The following is a 20,340-nucleotide window of genomic DNA, read 5'->3' as shown; positions in this document are numbered from 1 at the left end:
CAAACTGGGAACTGCTTTCTTTAAATTGCCTCCATATTATAAAAAGAGGGATTGAATTAAACAAGAGATGTGAAATTTCCTAGCAAAGCAGCTAACTGGGAAAGAGTACTAGTTTGGGGGATTATGGGGATCACTTTCACTGAATGGCTTAATGGGGGAATTTTCTCAACCCAGTGACAAACTTCTTCTTCTTCTTCTTCTTCTTCTTCTTCTTATTATTATTATTATTATTATTATTATTATGAGATCATTTCCACTGAATGGCTTGATTGTGGGATTTTCTCAGCCCAATGACAATTCTATTATTGTTATTGTTATTATTATTATTATTTTCACTGAATGACTTCATGGAGGTATTTACTTGACCCCATCACAATTCTATTATTATTATTATTATTATTATTATTATTCTGACACAAAAACACAGTATGTCACAGCAAACAAGATATATGTGCTGGATTTCGTATCACAAAATCTCAACCCAATCACAATTCTATTATTATTATTATTATTATTATTATTATTATTATTATTATTAGAAACGCAACAAGATGAGTCCACAGCAGACAAGATCACTCTGCTGGTTTTTGTATTGGATCACATGTCGGACACTTCCCAAGTGTCTAGGACTGTGTGATGTATTGGCGAATAATGCGTGCAGATCTAAATAAGGTGGCAGATGGTAATTTTCCAGTGCCAATTGTTTTTAAGTGCTGGCCAAGGTTTTTAGGCACTGTATTCAGTGTGCTGACTACCACTGGGACCACCTTTGCTGGCTTGTGCCACAGTCATTATTATTATTATTATTATTATTATTATTATTATTATTATTATTATGAGGCTCTCTTTCACTGAATGACTTAATGAGGAATTTTCTCAACCCAATGAAAATCCTATTATTATCATTATTATTATTACTATTTTATGAGGATTGCTTTCACTGAAAGGCTTAATTGGGGGGATTTTCTCAACCAAATATCATTATTATTATTATTATTATTATTATTATTATTATTTTCAATGAACAGCATAATGGGGGGATTTTCTCAACACAATGACAATCCTATTATTATTATTATTATTATTATTAATGCATCTACACTACAGAATGAATTCAATTTGACGCCACTGGAAGTGCCGTAGTTCAATGCTATGGACATATATTAAATGCACATTGGCACGGTCTTTACTCCTCTGCTATCAAGTGCCGGTGCCTCACCAAACACGACTCCCAGGACTCCATTGCCATTAAAGCAGCATCAAACTGCATTAAACCTACAGTTTAATACAGTTAAATGCACCCTCTATCTCGTTTTTCTCTCTCATTGCTCCTAGGTGCTCCTCATCATCAGCGGCAACCTGAGCTTCCTGAACTGGTTGACCATTGTGCCCAGCATCGCCTGCTTCGATGACGCCTCCTTGGCCTTCCTTTTCAGCTCCAAGGAGAAAGGCACCAAGGCCCAAGTCCTGGGGATTCAAGCCAATGAAGCTACAAGGAAAACGTCTCCTTTACCTTATGGTCAGTCATATTTTAATCCCCTTGGACCTAAGCCACAGGTGGCTTCCAGTCTTGTGTTAGTGAGGCAATGGATCTGTGCCAGGTTTTAGTCCAAACTCTAAAGGAACTGCAGTCTTTTATCAGTGACTTGGATGACAGAATAGGGGGCATGCTTATCATATCTGTTGATGGGACCAAATTGGGAGGGAATAGGTATAATGCCCGAGAGGACAGGATCAGGATGAGAGATTCACAGATGAGAGATTCACAGATTACCATCAGGAAGTTCTTCCTATCTTTTCGTGCCATTTGCTCCATTGTGTCCTGGTCTCCGAAGCAGCAGTAAACAAGCCTGCTTCATCCTCAACGTGACATCCTTTCAAATAAATTGTCGAAGGCTTTCATGGCCAGAATCACTGGGTTGCTGTGAGTTTTTCGGGCTGTATGGCCATGTTCCAGCAGCTCATGTTTCACCTGAATCTGTGGCTGGCATTTTCAGAGGTTCTGTTGGCAGTGAGGCAAGTGGAGTATATATAAACCTTTGGAATAATGTCCAAGATGGAAGAAGGAGCCCTTGTCTGTTTAAAGTAGTTGTGAATGTTGGAGTTTGTTCTTATTTATTCGTTCAGTTGCTTCTGGCTCTTTGTGACTTCCTGGACCAGACCACGCCAGAGCTCCCTGTCGGTCGTCATCACCCCCAGCTCCTTCAAGGTCAAGACAGTTACTTCAAAGATGCCATCCATCCATCTTGCCCTTGGTCGGCCCCTCTTCCTTTTTCCTTCCATTTTCCCCAGCATCATTGTCTTCTCTAAGCTTTCCTGTCTTCTCATGATGTGGCCAAAGTACTTCATCTTTGCCTCTAATTTCGTTTCCTCCAATGAGCAGTCAGGCTCTATTCCTTGAAGTATGGACTGGTTGGATCTTCTTGCGGTCCAAGACACTCTCATAATTTTCCTCCAACACCACAGTTCAAAAGCATCTATCTTCCTTCACTTAGCCTTCCTTATGGTCCAGCTCTCACTTCCATAGGTTACTACGAGGAATACCATTGCTTTAACTATGCAGATCTTCCTTGCCAGTGTGATGTCTCTACTCAAGACTGGTCATTGCTCTCCTCCCAAGAAGCAAACGTATTCTGATTTCCTGGCTGCAGTCTGAGTCTGCAGTAATCTTTTCACCTAGAAACACAAAGTCAGTCATTGCCTCCATGTTTTCTCTCTCTATTTGCCAGTTATTGATCAGTCCGGTTGTTGGAGTTAGCCAGCTTGAATTAGCATTTGAGTAACATTGAAGTTGGCAGAGTCAATCAGTGAGGGTATCTGCATAGAGGTAGCCAAGCTCTTGTTGCCTGGAGGCATCCTCTCTTTGGGAGGTGTTAACAGGCCCTTAATTGCTTGTTGTCTGGAATTCTCCTGTTTCTGAGTGCTGTTCTTTATTTACTGTCTTGGATCTGGTGTTTTTTTAATACTGGTAAACAAATTTTATTCATTTTCATGGTTTCTTCCTTTCTGTTGAAATTGTCCACGTGCTTCTTGTGGATTTCAATGGCTCCTCTGTGTGGTATGACATAATGGTTGTCAGAGTGGTGCAGAATTTTTGTGTTCTCAATCCCTTGCCCTTTGTTTCCACAGGTTGCTACATCCGCAGAGGACTGAACATATCCTTTGGTCTGTTGATCACTGTCCTCAGCGTCCCGGTGGTGGTCAACTTGCTGAGCTCCAAACAAGTCATGAACACGTCCTTCAACTCACTCCGGATAGTCAACACTTATGGGGCCTTTGGGAGGTACGTATAACCTCGAATACATTCTCCTCTCTCTCATCTCATCTAGGCGCATGAAATCATTGTGCATGAAACAGTGCGCATCATCAGAAAACAATGTTGTCACTGTCTCTGCCAACCATTTGGGACAGTTTTGGAGTATTTCAGAATTATGTAGAAAGGAAACTATACCTGGGCCATATTCAGAGTATTCGTTCACATTGTTTCAGGCACAAAATTAGTTTTGGGAAGGCATGGGCAAACTTTGGCCCTCCAGGTGTTTTGGACTGCAACTCCCACAATTCCTAACAGCAGGTAGGCTGTTAGGAATTGTGGGAGTTGTAGTCCAAAACACCTGGAGGGCCAAAGTTTGCCCATGCCTGGTTTGGAGTCATATGCATTGCACTTTGTCGCCCATAGATCTATTGGATGACTTCTTCGGAGCAGCATTCTCTTGTTGGTTGTTTCTCTTCCTCTCCAAATTCTCTTTGAGTGCATCTGCACTGTTGAATTAATGCTGCTTTAACTTCCATGGCTCAATGCGATGGTATCCTGGAAGTTTGGTGCTTTGGTGAAGCCTTAGCCTTCTTAGACAAAAAAGACAAAAGGCCTTGCAAAACTACAACTCCCTTTAACTCCATCGCATTGAGCCGAGGTAGTTAAAGTAGTGTCAACCTGCATTTATTCTGCAGTGTAGATGCCTCCCTTGTTTCTCTTCTGTTCTGACATTGCTCAAACCCTTGCAAACCCGTGACAGAGCCTTGCTGCAATGCATTTGTAATTCCAGCCTGTGTAAACCCATAAAAATGAGGATCGCAGCCCATAAGGAATGCATGATGATGTGAAGGTTGACATACTCTTGAATAGCACAGTAGGAATGGGCTTTTTTGTAGTCCTTCGGTGCCCTGGATTTACAATGTGTTTGCAAGCGCTGGGCTCGTAATTCCAGCAATGGGGAGTCCTGACTGGAAACACCGAGACTATGTTGAATATTAGTTAGTGATTACTGTATGTTGTGCAGTTGGTTGCCAACATCCAGATACTCATCTGGTCTAAGAAAAGTCAAGGTTGGCATTGCCTTTGGTTGCATCTACACTGGAGAATGAATGCAGTTTTGACACTGCTTTAACTTCCATGGCTCAAGGTGATGGGATCTTGGAATGTGTAGCTTGGTCAGCACTCTTTGGCAGAGAGGTGAAAAGCCTTGTTAAACTACAACTCCCAGTTCCCCATCGCATTGAGCCAAGGCTCTCAAAGTGATGTCAAACTAAATTAATTCAGCAGTGTAGTCTTTTGTCATGCACCCGAATGACCCTGCACCAATACTACACCTGCCCTGATGGCGCATCAGGCTAAACCCCTGAGCTGCTGAACTTGCTGACAGAAAGGTTGGAGGTTCGAATCTGGGGAGCGGGGTGAGCTCCCGCTATTAGCCCTAGCTTCTGCCAACCCAGTAGTTCGAAAACATGCAAATGTGAGTAGATCAATAGTTACTGCTTCTTTGGAAACGTAATAGTTTTCCATGCAGTCATTCTGGCCACATGACCTTGGAGGTGTCTATGAACAATGCCGGTTCTTCAGCTTAGAAATGGAGATGAGCACCACTCCCCAGAGTTGGACACGATTAGACTTAATGTCAAGGGAAAACCTTTGCATTTACTTTCTGTTTGGCTTTTAATTTTATTGTTTGGGAATTTTTTTATGTTTCTTTTTAATTGGTTGCATTCCAAAATATTATTTTAAAGAAAACCACTAAAAAGAAAACCTCAGTATATGAATATTCGAACAATAAATCCCCATACCCTGTCCATCCTAGTAGAAATCTGTCTTTTGTTGCACTTCATCTCATCCCTCAGTGAAGACTAACCCCATTGCTTTTTTTTCTTACCGAACCTCCCACTAATAATAATAATAATAAAAACTTTATTTATACCCCGCTACCATCTCCCCAAGGGACTCGATGTGGCTTACATGAAGCTGAGCCCATGGAACAACAATAATAAAAGCAATAACAAAACATCAACACAAACAATCAAAATAAATCTCATAAACAAAAAATAAACAATAAACAGTAACAGTAACAACAAGCATTTAAAAACCTATGGCTGAGCCAAATGTGATAATTAAAAATTTAAAAATAATGCTGGGCATGAACAAGGTAATATACTGGGATAGAATTTTCGGCGGGAGATGGGGTGAGCAAACAATCCTAAATCAATGATAAAGTGCATTTAGAGGACCACTAGATACGTTACTCTATTTACCTATCTCACCCAGATTTTTATAATTTTATCTCTTGCATCTGGCCCAGCCTGTTCTGCTTAATTCCTTGTGTCTTTTATATTTTGTGTTATTCTATTGTATTATTTTGTTATTGTTTAGCATTTCATTTGAAGTTATGTATTTTATTTGATGTTGCTGTCTGTTGTATGTATTTATTTTGCCTTACTGTAATTTTTAGGCTTGGCCTCACGTTAGCCACCCAAGTCCCTTCGGGGAGATGGTGACGGGGTATAAATAAAGTTTATTATTATTATTATTATTATTATTATTATTATTATTATTATCTGCCATTTTTGGGAAACGGGAATCAAACCCATTCCAGTGTCTGACAACTCCATATTTTGTTGTTGTTGTTGTTGTTGTTGTACCCTGATTTTTCTCTCTAAAAAAGAGAAAAGTGGCTTATAGTAAAGCTGATTCAATACAATTTAAAGCCTAATATATATATACAAACATGAAAATAAAATAAAATACCAGCAATACAGGTATTGTTCCAAGAAATGAAGCAACAACAGGCTCTTGCTTTGCTTTTCGAAGTGGTTGTTCCTTGCCAGGAATTCCATTGCATGGAGCCATGGCAGTTCAAGTGGGGTCAAACCACATTCATTCTGCAGTGTAGATACACCCAAAGACATTGCAACTGTTGGAAATAGCAACCTTCTACCAGCCTCCTATACTAGTTATTTGTTATGTATATAATTGTGATTGTTTATTATATTGTATGTATACGATTTCGTATGTAATTTTCCCTTAACTCGATGTTTGAGTTTGTGGGAAGGACTGCAGACCATGTGACCAGATCTGGGACTATTCAGACTGAGACTCCATTTTAGAAGTTCAGTTTGCATCAAAATCAGCACAGTTTAGAAGTCAGTCAGTACAGTATGCATTTGGTAATGTCAGTATGCTGCAGAGAGTAGTCAGTAATGTTCAGTAATGTATTTGACTGAAGAGAGTCGTAGTCTGTATGCAATAGAGAAGAGACTGAAACAGAATGCTTTACAGAACTTAGTGTTTAAAACTCTCAACCAGTAAAAATGTACTTATATGCTGAATACATTAAGATTGCAAGTAAATCAACTATATTACTTTTAACGAAGACTGCTTATTTTTGGTCTCTTGAGAGCAAGATTTAAAAGCAATATATTTTATGGGAGAGTAGATAATATTTTTGGATAACTGAAACAACACTCTGAAGATCTGCTATATATTTTGTGCATTAGCATATGTTTGTTCCTAACAGTTCAGAGAGATAACCAGGTATATCAGTCTAACGTCTGAGAAGCCGAATTTGCCTTGCATGAATAAAAGGTAAAGTTAAAGGTTTTTCCTGACATTAAGTCTAGTCATGTCCAACTCTGGGGATTGGTGCTCATCTCCATTTCTCAGCTGGAGAAGCGGTGTTGTCCATAGACACCTCCAAAGTCATTAGGCCAGCATGACTGCATTGAGCACCATCACCTTCCCACAGAATTGATCTACTCACACTTGCATGTTTTTGAACTGCTAGGTTGGCTGAAGCTGTGCCTAACAGTGGGAGCTCACCCTGCTCCCTGGATTCGAACCACTACCTTTCTGTTAGCAAATTCAGCAGCTCAGCAGTTTAACATGCTGCTCCACCATGGCATGAATAGTACTGGATATTTACCACTAAGGAGAAGATTAATTCAAACGAGTATTTAACTCTTCTCAGGAAGATCATACTGTACAAAAGGGTTGTGATTATTCCAAATAGTGTGTATGCCAATTGATCTCCAGAAGGGTCACGTTTCCAAAAGGCTATGGAGATTTCAGATTTTCCAAAAGGTTATGCCTTTCCAAAAGCAACACTTTTCAGTGTCAGGTTTGCATACAGGTAAGATTTGTGTCCCAAGTTGAAATCCAGACATAAATATTACAGCCATAATCTGCTCTCTCTTCCACAGTGTCACTAAAGAAAGGACAGAGGTTATCCTTCAAGGGACGTCCAGCTTGGACCCCAAGGACCCCGATGCCATTTGGGAAGAGTATGAGTTCAAATGCAAACCCGGGGACATGCACAGGAGGCCCTGCCTGATCAGCCCTTACCACTATCGCCTAGATTGGCTGATGTGGTTTGCTGCCTTCCAGGTGAGGATATCAGGTTTGGAAGTGGGGTCTAAGTTGGAAATTAAAAGAGGGCAGGTAGGCAGATATTGGGGAATATTGGGTGGACACATGGCCTTTAATACATTGTACAAGCAGTCCCCAAGTTACAAACAAGAGAGGTTCTGTAGGCTTGTTCTTATGTTGAATGTATCTGTAAGTCAGAACAGGTACATTTTTAAGTATATCTCCAGCCAAATACATATAAATAAGTAGCTTTGGATAGCATAGGGAAGGGTTAACACCCTTATGATGTTTCCTTTACTATCTGTGTCCCTGTTCAGAAATCTCACCTCACTTACTGTCCCTGTGAGAATTGGATTTTGAAAAATGTGGCTTGTTGTGGAAACAAAAATTGGCGATAAAGCTTCAGTGGAGACACCTTTCCTCCATGATAATCACTCTTCCAAGAGTGAATTTTCCTTCAGGGGGGTAAATTTCTCTCTTCCAGTGGTCTCAGCCCCGTCCTTAACTAGGAGTCATTTGAAAGTCGAATGTTTATATCTCGGGGACTGCCTTCATATGCAAATCAGAGAAAACAGTATGATGTCCAAGAAACTGCAGACAATAGCAAACCCTATAGAAACGAATGCCTTTTAAGGAAGCTTTCCAAAATATTGTGTTGGAGGACCTAGAAAATGCCTAGAGAGAAAACTTTGCAAGTATTTCTTCCAAAATATTGTGCTGGAGGACCTAGAAAATGCCTAGAGAGAACACCTTGAAGGCATGTCTTCCAAAATATTGTGCTGGAGGACCTAGGAAATGCCTAGAGAGAACACCTTGCAGGCATGTCTTCCAGAATATTGTGTTGAAGGACCTAGAAAATGCCTAGAGAGAACACCTTTCAAGCATGCCTAGGTCCGCCATTGCTGTTCCATGGTCAACTCCCAACAAATTCATACCATACAATGCACTGGAAGACTAGGAAAGCCTTCTGTTTCTTAATCTGAACTTGAAAGGATCATCTTTACTCTCAAGACAGATCGATCGCCTTGACAGTTTGGCACTTTATGGACTTTTCCTTTTATACCATTTCTTGTCTGTAGAGCAGTGCGACTTGAGACTTGTAATTAGTGTCATAGAATCATACAGTTGGAAGGGACCTCTAAAGGCTATGCAGTCCAACACGGTTCTGCCAGGTGGGAAAAATACAGTCAAGCCCCTCTCGGCAGATGGCCATCCAGCCTCTGCTTGAAAAATTCCAAGGCAGAGAGTTCCACTGTTGAACTACCCTCACAATTAGGAAGTTCTTCCTAATGTTCAGGTGGAATCTCCTTTCCCATTGTGCCAAAGACCCATATTTGCACCATAGGATTCTTGTATTGTATGTCAACCCATATTTGCACCATGGGGTTCTTATATTGTATGCCAACCCATATTTGCATCATAGGATTCTTGTATTGTATGTCAACTGCAGCCTTTGGGAGATAGTCTTCCACCTCTTGGGCTTGTCATGACAAGCTCGTTTTTGCACTTCTTCGCCACCCAATACATGAGACTTTCCTTCTTTGGCTTCCCGAAATGGATTTTCCACTTTTCTAAAGCAATCAGCAAGATGTTCCTCAGAGAAATGTTGGAACTGCATGGAAAGGAGGAGACGCGAAGCCCATTTATACCCCATGGGAGCACCAAATAATAATTTGAGCATCAAATAATAATTTGTTAGTGGACCGACACTTCATTACTGCTTTTAATTGCTTTACATGCAGCCGGAGAGCGCTTTCAAGGAGAAGCGCTTCTATGGCAATCAGTTATGACCTAATAAATAAAAGCCCCTTTTCATTTTCCTTCCCTTTTTATATGTTTTGAACATCTTATGTAGTTTCTTCCAGCTTTTATAACTATTGATAGAAACCAGAAATACTATGGACCATCCTAACTTCAGTATCCAATGTAAATCATTGCAATTGAGGATCTTGTCTAGCTCCTTGCTAAGCTGCATCTATACCAGAAGTTTCCAAACTTACCATGTTGGTACATGCGTTTCAGACATGCATCCTGTTGTGACATGGTAATTGAGTTTTACTATCCTTCTCTGGATGGCCATCTGTTGGAAGGGATCAGATTGTGTCCTTCATGGCTAATGGGGGTTGGACTAGATGCCCTTTGGGGATCCCTTCCAGCTCTAGTTAAATATAAGCCTGGGAGTCCAGTGGAGTCTCATCCTCTGGCTGTTTTTGAACTAAGGATGGATGGTCATCTGTCAGGAAGGCTTTGACTGTGTCTTCCTGCCTGGCAGCCTTTGTTTTTAGGGAGACATTGTTCATGCAACATGATTATATCCCAATACACAGTTTGGAAAGCTCTGATCTACACAGTAGAAATAATTTGGTTTGACACTATGGTATCTTGGGAGTTGTAGTCTTTCAAGGTTTTGAACAAGTGTTGGTGCCTTCCCAAACTACAACTCCCAGCATACCATAGCGCGGATCCATATCAGTTCAAATGGTGTCAGGCTGCATTAATCCTACAGTGTAGATGCTCCCATAGCTGCCCTTCCAAGTTCTTCTGATTTCGTTGATTGTAGTTTCCATTGTAATGGCTGAATCAAGCGCTCAATATACCAAATTCAAAGCTATCCTACTTTTCCCAACTTTTAATGTTTTTTTCCTCCTTATTTTCCTTCCAAAAGACCTATGAACAGAATGAATGGATAATCCATTTAGCCGCAAAGCTTTTGGCCAACGATAAAGAAGTCCTGTCTCTAATGGCAACCAACCCTTTTGAAGGGAAAGGGCCACCAAGGTAAGCTCAGGTCATGGAAAAACCCTGTGTTTTCATGGGAGATGGAATAATAACAAGGGACCTTTCTTGCACAAAACAAATAGTGTATATTTGTGTGTGTGTGTTTTTGTGTGTATATATGTATAGTATTTTAGATATCTGCCAATGCCCATGTTTGGACCTTCGTAAGCATAAACATTAGACATAGTCATTGTTTCGTTTGGATTTTATGAATGGTCGCATTAGAAAACGCATTCGGGTGTGGGTAAACTACAACTCCCATCATCCCCTGTTGTTGCCTCCAAACTGTACCAGTCATTAAAGTTCTTCATGTTGGCTCTGTGTGCGATGTTTGGTCCAGCTCCATCATCGGTGGGGTCCACAGTTCACATATGGGTGAACTACAACTCACATTGTCCTTTGCCATTACCCTCCCAAACTCCGCCAGTAGTTAAAGTCAGTTGTGTTGGATCTGTGTGCCAAGTTTGGTCCGGATCCATCTTCAGTGGGTTTTGTGGCATACTGAAAATCACGCGTAGTTCATGTTTTATCAGTCCACACATTGTCTTGCCAGAGAAAGAAAATATGCCACACAGATGATCAGTAAAGAACAAGTATGAAAATGAACAAAATCTGGCTACCAGTATTTAAAAACTCTAAAATTAAAACAGCAAAACAGCAGAGGGAAAACAATCGGGGACATCCAATCACCTCTCAACAAAAGATTGCTCCAGGCACTGCCACGCCATCAAATGCTAATCAAGGTGATCAGTTGAAACATCCACACCTAACTCCAGCAGACAAGAGTTCTTTGTCCCATCCTGATCTTTCCACAGATATATAAACCCATTTTCCTAGTTCCAACAGATCTCACTACCTCTGAGGATGCTTGCCATAGATGCAGGCAAAATGTCAGGAGACAATGCCTCTAGAACATGGCTGTATAGCCCAAAAAAACCTACAACAGCCCAGTGATTCCGGCCATGAAAGCCTTCGACAATACAAAGAACAAGTATTTTACTCTTTGTAATGCAGAGCAACATATATACAATCATGTGAACAGTTTCATTGACTCACACAATGTCCTTTTGGAGAGAGATTCAAATGGTCTTTCGGTGTCCACATGAAAGATTTCCTTCCAGCAGCTCATGAAACAAGAACACTAAACTGTCTTGGCAAGCTAATGCTATAAATGTAACTGTTGCCAAAACTCCCAGGCTCAGCTAGCTCCCCAGGCATGACTCAATCAGTCAGCTTCGAGCTTTTGCATTTTCAGTTAACACACTCACAAATTGATTTTTACATGCTCCAACAGGTTTCATGGTGCTCTCTGGATGAAGGGCGAACTACAACTCCTATCTCCCTGGGTTAACTCCCCCCCCCCCCCAAGCCCACCTTCAGTTAAACTTTGTCTAAACGGTTCTGGCCCAATTTACCTGTCCAAACGCATCTCCTCTTATGAACCACCTAGGACATTAAGATCGTCCGGGGAGGCCCTGCTCTCGATCCCGCCTTCATAATAATAATAATAATAATAATAATAGTAATAATAACAACAATAACAACAACTTTATTTATACCCTGCCACCATCTCCCCAAGGGACTCAGAGTGGCTTACATGAGGCCAAGCCCAACAACACATCAATAAAAACAACAAGCAATAAGCGAAATAAACAATACAATTAATACAAAACTTTGGAACTCCCTGCCATTAGAGATCAGAACTGCCCCCTCCCTCATGACGTTCAGGAAACTAACAAAGACCTGGTTGTGGAACGCGGCATTTGACAACTGATTTAATTCTTTGCCCACATGAAAGGAGGATGATGAATGGGATTGTGATGGTGTCGGACGATTTGGCTCTTTTAACTGTGATGATAATGTTTTAATGTGTATAGGGCTGATATTTTAATCATGTTATGAAGTGGCATTGTGTTGTTATTGTATATTCTTTGTGTGTTAACACATGTTGTGAACCGGTCCGAATCCCTCTTCGAAGGTGAGAGGGTCGGTATATAAAACCTCGAAATAAATAAATAAATAATATAGACAATAACACACAAGGATTTAAAAACCTATGGCCAGGCCAGATGTGATAGTTAAAACTTTAAAAATAAACGCTGGACATAAACAGAGGTAGGATGTATCTTCATCACAAGTACGGCTTGCGGGGACAAGAGACAGGGCCTTCTCAGTGGTGGCTCCTCGGCTATGGCACACCATCCCTAAGGAGATTAGATTGGCTCCCTCACTCTTTTGAAGAAAAGTTAAGACATGGTTGTTTGAGCAAGCGTTTACAAAGGCAGAGAAACTGACATAGGAATTGGAATCACTTGACCATGGAATTGGACAATGTTTTTAACTAGGAGATGCTAATGATGTTGGTTTGATTGTTTCTGTTGTGTTTTTATATGGTTTTTAATGTTTGATTTGTATTTTGATATTATGTGTACTGACTTATTGTAAACCGCCTTGAGTCGCTGATAGGCTGAGAAAGGTGGTATACAAGTATAGTAAATAAATAAATAATGGGTCCAGATCCATCATCAGATGGGTTCAGGATGCTCTTTGATTGTGAGTGAACTACAACTCCCATCATGATAGGTTACTTATCCCCCCCCCCCCAGCCCTCCAGTAGAGCCCCCGGTGCCGGCACGACTGAAGAGGCTCGAATCCGGGGAGACTGCGGATGAGCTCCTTCTGTCAGTTTCAGCTCCCCAGGCGGGTACATGAGAGAAGCCTCCCACAAGGATGGTAAAACATCAAAACATCCGGGCATCCTTGCAGATGGTCAATTCTCTCTCACCAGAAGCGACTTGCGGTTTCTTAAGTTGCTCCTGACATGGAAAAAAAGCCCTTTATTATATAAAGTTGGTCATGGTGAATATGTGTACCAAGTTTAGTTCAGAACCATCATTGGTTGGATTTATAGTACTCTTTAATTGTGTGTGAACTACAACTTCCATCATGCTGCATCCCTCCCTCCCCCTCCCCCTAAATGGGAGTCACAGTGCTCTGTAGATGGATAATAAATAGACAGATGGGTCAGAGCTTACCTATATATATCAGGTGTATACACACACACACACACATGTGTGTGTGTTACTGCTGCTACAATTTGATCTATGTGAAATGGAAGGCCGGCGAGTATATTATTTTCTTTTTAATGAGACCGTTGTGGAATCGGCAGCGACCGAATTGGGTGTGAAGCCCGACTTCAAGCAAAGCAAGGCTTGCGAAAATGTCAGCCGCAAGCCGAAAGCGAGTCACTGTAAATCTGAAAACACCCGAGGGTTCCAGCCGAGAGCATGAAGACATGGCCCTTTGCAGCAGGCCCCGCTGAAACCGCAGCCGCATGGTTTTGCTTAAGTGAGAAAAGACAATTAAATTTCAATTAGGAAGGCTCTCAATACTGCTCCCTGCCTCCTCCATTTCCCTGCAATGTTACAGCATACAAGCACATCGATTCTATAAATGGCTAGTTAAAAGTAAACAAACAGGTTAGTGGTTAGAGAGCTGAACGTGAGCCAATAGTGTGATGCGGCAGCTTAAAAAGCGAACACGATTCCCGCTCTATTCTGCTTTGGAATTAACCTGTGTCCGGAGAAGGACAAGGTGGAAGGTGTCCCAAGAAGGAAGACCAAACATATGTCACCTTTCTTTCCCAACGACATCACAGAGGGCCACTTCACCTAGCAACAGCCAATTCAGTAATGTCACAGAGGGCCACTTCACCTAGCCTTTGTTGCACAAACATACATACATACCTTGACTTTTATGTATGAGAAGATACACACACTATCTTAGGTACCTAGCGATGCCCAGATTAGGTCCTGTGTAATGATAAATATTAGAAATAGTGCTTGTTTGGTTTTGGGGTGTTGCAAATGGTTCCATTAGAAGATGTATAGGGGTATAGGTGAACTACAACTTCCATAATCTTAAGTGAATTCCCCTCAATATTCAAAGTTGTTCATGATGGGTCTGTGTGCCAAACGTGATCGAGATCCATCGTCAGTGGGAGTCTCAGTGTTCTCTGGATGTGGGTGGACTACAGCTCCCATCATCCCAGATGTACTTCCTTCCAAACCCCACCAGTCATTTAAATTGTTCATGATGGGTCCAGTTCTCTGGATATGGGTGGACTACAAGTCCCATCATCCCAGTTGAATTCACCCCAAACCTCGCCGGTCGTTTCAGTTGTTCATGATGGGTCTGCGTGCCAAGTGTGACCAAAATCCATCATCAGTGGCAGTCTCAGTGTTCTCTGGATGTGGGTGGACATCTCCCATCATCCCAGATGTACTTCCTTCCAAACCCCGCCAGTCATTTAAATTGTTCGTGATGGGTCTATGTGGCAAGTGTGGTCAAGATGCATCATCAGTGGGAGTCTCAGGGTTCTCTGGATATGGGTGGACTACAACTCCCATAATCCCAGATGAATTCCCCCAAACCTCGCCAGTCATTTAAATTGTTCATGATGGTTCTGTGTGCCAAGTGTGGTCGAGATCCATCATTGGTGGAAGTCTCAGTGCTCTCTGGATGTGTGTGGACTACAACTCCCATAATCTCAAATGAATTCCCTCCCCAAACCTCACTGGTAGTTAAGTTGTTCATGATGGGTATGTGTGCCAAGTGTGGTCAAGATCCATCATCAGTGGGAGTCCAAGGGCTCTGTGAATGTGGGTGAACTACAGCTCCCATCATCCTGGATGAATCCCCCCCAGTACCTCACTGGTAGTTAAGTTGTTCATGATGGGTCTGTGTGCCAAGTGTGGTTGAGATCCATCATCAGCAGGAGTCTCAGGGCTCTCTGGATGTGGGTGAACTACAAGTCCCATAATCTCAGATGAATTCCCCCCAAACCTCGCCGGTCTTTTTGCTGTTCATGACAGGTCTGTGTGCCAAGTGTGGCCGAAAGCCATCATCAGGTCTCTCTGGATGTGGGTGGACTACAACTCCCATAATCCCAGATGAATCCCCCCTCCCCCCAAAAAAACCTCTCACTGGTCGTTCAAGCTGTTTATGATGGTTCTGTGTGCCAAGTGTAGTCCAGATCATGGGGCTCTCTGGATGTGGGGGCTGCCTGGAAAATAATAGATGCATAGTATAGAACACATACATATTCACAAGCATATCTTTTATTTGTATTATATAGATAGATATGATTTTACCCATTGAATTTGTGTACATAGAAGCAAAGGTTCTACTGTCTCAGGATAATTTGTGAGTATTTCGAAGTAATGGATATGGGATGCTCAACCCTTGGTGGAAGTAAGCGCATAGTGCAGGTTCCCGTTGCCCTCGCCTTTCACATTTTGGCCAGGCACCCCAAGATTCGATGCCCTTGCTTTTCTTTGGGGGGGGGGGTCTTCTTTCCCTCCCGAAACCCCTCTCGCTCATCTGTTGGAGGGAGACAGCTGCAGCCTCTGCTCTGCGACTAATTCCAGCTGTCCAGGAGATTTAGACTCGGACGGCCTCGTTTCTTAACACTTTCACAGTTGGGAGATGTCATCGGGGGCCTGACGGGCCGCTGAGCCCCACAGCTGCTCCAGGGCATAAGGAGGAAATTGTGGGATTTGGACGCCCAAGCAACAGACCGCAGGGTTTGGTTTTGTTTTGGCAAAGAGGAGGCACCATTCTCATCTGCCACTCTCCAGTGTTGGCCCCTTTGGACAAAAAAGGGGATTTGGGGTGCGGCCAAAGTGTCAGTATGGGTTGCAGACAGAGAAAGGGGCAACTTTGGGAAGTGCGTCCATTACTTTTGAGAGTGTTGAGGTGTGTGTGTGTGTCAACATTTCCCTTTCCTTCTTTGTGCATGTTTCCTATTCATGCACAACAGCCAGGTAGGTACAATACTCTTATCTTTCCTCTCTTTTTTGCAGTGTTTTAAATTAAGTTTTCAAAGGGATACAACCTTAAAATAAATACAAAAAAATAAAATATGTTTATTTTTTCACGGCTGGAATCACTGGGTTGCTGTGGGTTTTCCAGGCTGTTTGGCCATGTTCCAGAAGCATTCTCTCCTGACGTTTCACCCACATCTGTGGCAGGCATCCTCAGAGGTTGTGAGGTCTGTTGGAAACTAGGCAAGTGGAAATTATATATCTGGAATGATGTCCAGGGTGGGAGAAAGAACTCTTGTCTGTTGGAGGCACATGTGAATGTTGCAATTGGCCACCTTAATTAGCATTGATTGGGCAGTAAATAAAGAACAGCACTCAAAAAACAGGGGAATTCCAGACAGGCAACAATCAGGGCCAGCTAACACCTCCCAACAAAGGATTCCCTCAGGCAGGAAGTATCTAGGCTTTGAAGCTACAAGGCCATTCAATGCTAACCGGGGGGCCCAATTGCAACACTCACACTTGCCTCAAGCAGACAAGAGTTCTTTCTCCCACCCTAGGTATTCCACAGATATATAAAGCTCACTTGCCTAGTTTCCAACAGACCTCTGCCTTATAGATGTGGGCAAAATGCCTTATAGATGTGGGCAAAATATCAGGAGAGAATGCTTCTAAAACATGGCCATATAGCCTGGAAAACTCACAGCAATCCAAAATAAAATAGTCACTAAAATAAAATGTAGGAAGAAACTACCTATCAAAACCCTCCCAACAGATGACCATTCAACCTGATAAATATTAGCAGGGTTTTTTTTCTTTGATTTTGTATCAGCAGCGGCTTGAGAAACTGCAAGTCACTTCTGGTGTGAGAGAATTGGCCATCAGCAAGGATGTTGCCCAAGAGACACCCAGATATTTTGATGTTTTACCATCCTTGTGGGAGTCTTATCTCATGTCCCCGCATGGGGAGCTGGAGCTGACAGAAGGAGCTCAACCCAATTTCTGCAGATTCAAGCCGCTGACCTATTGGTCAGCAATTTTGCTGGCATGAAGATTTAACCCATTGCGCCAACGGGAGTTAATTAAAAACGAGAGATATACAATAATAGACTCATAGAAGTTGGAAGAGACCCCAAAGGCCATCCAGTCCAACCCCCTTCTGCCAGGCAGGAAGACGCCATCAAAGCCCTCATGACAGATGACCTTCATCCTTTGCTTAAAAACCTCCAGTGAAGTAGACTAGTCTCCATAGCAGGAGAAAACAAGCTTGCTCCCCCCTCAAGGGGACATCCTTTCAAATGCTACCCGGTCCCCTCTTGGCCTTCTTTTCCTGAAGCTCAACATCCCCAACTTCGTCAGCCCTTCCTCGTAGGGAATGGCTTCCAATCCTTTGGTCATTTGATCGGCCTTTCCTTGGGCACATTCTCGGTTAGGGTTGCCTTTGCACTTGGCCCCGTTTCTAAAATCAACATAATCTATCAACACCCCATTCTTGGTTTCTTCTTCTTTCTCCTTCTGCGGAGCAGTTGGAATATTTATGGGCATCCCGTGACGCCGCTGCGTGGCCTCCAGTTCCTCGCAGAGAGCTGAAAGGCGATGATGAACAATGTTTTGCCTGTGTAACTTCTGCCTTAAACTTTACTGAGTGCCGATAGGTTTGCTGCGAGGCTCGGCCTTTCCTTGCAGATGTGTCAAGTCGCTCTTCATTATGTTAGGGAGGGAGGGCTCAACAGCTCCAGACCCCGAGGGTCCCCTGAGGCCACCCCACTTTTACTGCCAGGCTCAATAGCTGTTTTTGTGCAGCGGCTTCCATCGGTGCGACTCTTGACATTCTTATACCGTGAATTAATTTATGAACTTCTCCGGCAAATTGACAAGACGCGATGGAGAAAGGCTGCCTTTTGTAGAATCGTACAATTGGAAGGGACCTCCAAAGGCCATCCAGTCTGACCTGCTTCTGGATCCCTTCAAATTGTATGGATGGCTATTTGTCGGGAAGGCTCAGATGGTGCCTTCCTGCCTGGCAGAAGGGATGGGACTGGATGGCCTTGGGAGATCCCTTCAAATTGTATGGATGGTCATTTGTCGGGAAGGTTCAGATGGTGCCTTCCTGCCTGGCAGAAGAGGGTGGACTGAATGGCCTTTAGGGACCCCTTCCAACTGTATGAGTCAATGGCTCAATAATTATTAATAAGAGGCTGGATGGCCATCTGTAGGAAGGGCTCAGATGGTGTCTTCCTGCCTGGCAAAAGGAACTAGGACTGGATGGCTTTTGGGGATCCCTTCCAACTGAATGAGGCTATGGTTCTATTATTATTAAGCATAGGGTGGATGGCTATCTGTCAGGAGGGCAAGGGAGAAGGGGGTCAGACTGAATGGCCTTCAGGGATCCCTTCCAAGTAGTGAAAAAACAGACTGCCTGGGGGTCCTATTCTGGTTGGTATTAAGTACAGACTGGATGGCCATCTGTTGGGGGAGCTTTGATGGTGACCTCCTGCCTGGAGGAAGGAGGTTGGACTGGATGGCCTTTGGGGATCCCTTCCAATTCCAGTCAAATGACCCAAAGGTTTTGAAGGGACGTAGGCATAAGGCAAATAATCAAACACAGGATGTGATGTCTTGATTGTAAAGGCGTGTGTCGCCCTTGGATCGGGGGAGTGTGTGCCTGGCTTTGATTGTCTTGCTTTCTGCTCCTTGCAGGTGGGTCCGTGGCGAGCATTTCAGGTACAAGTTCAGCCGGCCAGGAGGGACACACGCTGCAGATGGAAAGTGGTGGATCCGGAAGAGGATCGGGCCCTATTTCCCGCCGCTCAACCTGGAAGGGCTGAGGAAGTTCTTGAAGGCTCGAAACTGGCCGCTCCCAAAGCGGAGCTGAAAACAAATCTAATACAGACCCAAATCATATCCAAGGCCCGTTGTCTGCCTTGCCTTGGACCCTTTTCAATCAATTCAATGTGTCTTTTACATTAAAGTGCATTTGGGAAGTTGTATGTACAAGTTGCAAATCCAAGTTGCAAACAAGCTTACGAATAATAAAAATTATTTTAAAATACTATACTTACCCCACTGGGCTAAGCTAACAGTAGGGGGCATCAGGTAAACATATAGTCAAAAATAGCACTCCAAAGTTCAATGAAAATACTAAAACTTTATCAGAAAAGGGGGAGAAACAGGTGCAAAAGGGCCAAAGAAACAGACCTTAATTTAAAGCAGAATCCTGGGAGTTGTAATTTTACATAATCTTCAACTTTCTCAGCCAAAAGAGTCCCAGGATTGCATCGCACTGAAATTAAAGTGCTACCAAGCTGCAATAATTCCGCAATATAGATGCTGCTTTTATCACACTTTTTAAGTGGTTCAAGTTTGTGAGTGATTTCAATTTCGAATCATAGACTTGGAGGGGCCAATCAGTCCAACTCCTTTCTGCAGGCATGAAGACACAGTCAAAGCCCTCCTGACAGATGACTATCCGACCTGTGCTTGGTAGTTTCATTACTTTTTAAGCATTTACATTTTTGTGAATGTTAGGCCACATTTTTATCAGTTTCAAGTCACTGGGAAAATAGTAGGGGGTAATTATAATGATGATAATGCTGCAAGTCTCTTCTGGCTTGAGAGAATCAGCCATTTACAGAGACATTGCCAAGAGAATGCCCAGATGTGTTACCATCCCGCAGGGAGGCTTATCTCATGTCTCTTACAATGATCAGTGAAGACATCTGCCCTTGCACTTTGCTACTCTGCTGCTGAATATGCATGCCCAGTGTGGAACACATCTCACCACGTTAAAACAGTGTATGTGATTCTTAATGAGAATGCTGTATTATCACAGGATGTCTATGTCCCACACCACTGGAGAAATTATACCCTTTAAGCTAGTATTGAACTACCTGACATCAATCGGGAAATAGCAGCCTGTAATGAATTAACCAAGGCATTGACATCTCCGGTCCATCCTCTGTTTGAATATCAGACAGCACACCAACACCCTAAATCAAGAAATAACTTTCTAAGATCTACAGAGATACTTACAGGAGCACCTCAGCAAACAAGAGTCCAAAAGTGGCAGACTAAACCCCAGAACCTCAAGCCGTGGCTGAGACC

General features: G+C 42.7%; 1 protein-coding gene across 3 annotated transcripts in view; it reads left to right on the top strand.

Annotated features, from left to right (window-relative positions):
- LMF1 (lipase maturation factor 1) overlaps nucleotides 1-19,289 on the top strand; it is a 124,110-nt gene extending 104,821 nt beyond the window's left edge. For all 3 annotated transcript variants that reach the window (XM_067473649.1, XM_060786554.2, XM_060786556.2), the window contains 5 exons: nucleotides 1,336-1,519; nucleotides 3,130-3,283; nucleotides 7,468-7,651; nucleotides 10,299-10,411; nucleotides 18,937-19,289. In XM_067473649.1, the coding sequence (XP_067329750.1) occupies nucleotides 1,336-1,519; nucleotides 3,130-3,283; nucleotides 7,468-7,651; nucleotides 10,299-10,411; nucleotides 18,937-19,111 (810 nt within the window). In that variant the 3' untranslated portion in view covers nucleotides 19,112-19,289. The remainder of the gene's footprint in view (nucleotides 1-1,335; nucleotides 1,520-3,129; nucleotides 3,284-7,467; nucleotides 7,652-10,298; nucleotides 10,412-18,936) is intronic.
- Nucleotides 19,290-20,340: the final 1,051 nt, after the last annotated feature.

Source organism: Anolis sagrei, chromosome X (assembly GCF_037176765.1).
Source record: "Anolis sagrei isolate rAnoSag1 chromosome X, rAnoSag1.mat, whole genome shotgun sequence".
In the NCBI taxonomy this organism is placed as follows: Eukaryota; Metazoa; Chordata; class Lepidosauria; order Squamata; family Dactyloidae; genus Anolis; species Anolis sagrei.
Note: the sequence above shows the minus strand (reverse complement) of the source record. Positions and strands in the feature narration are given on the sequence as shown.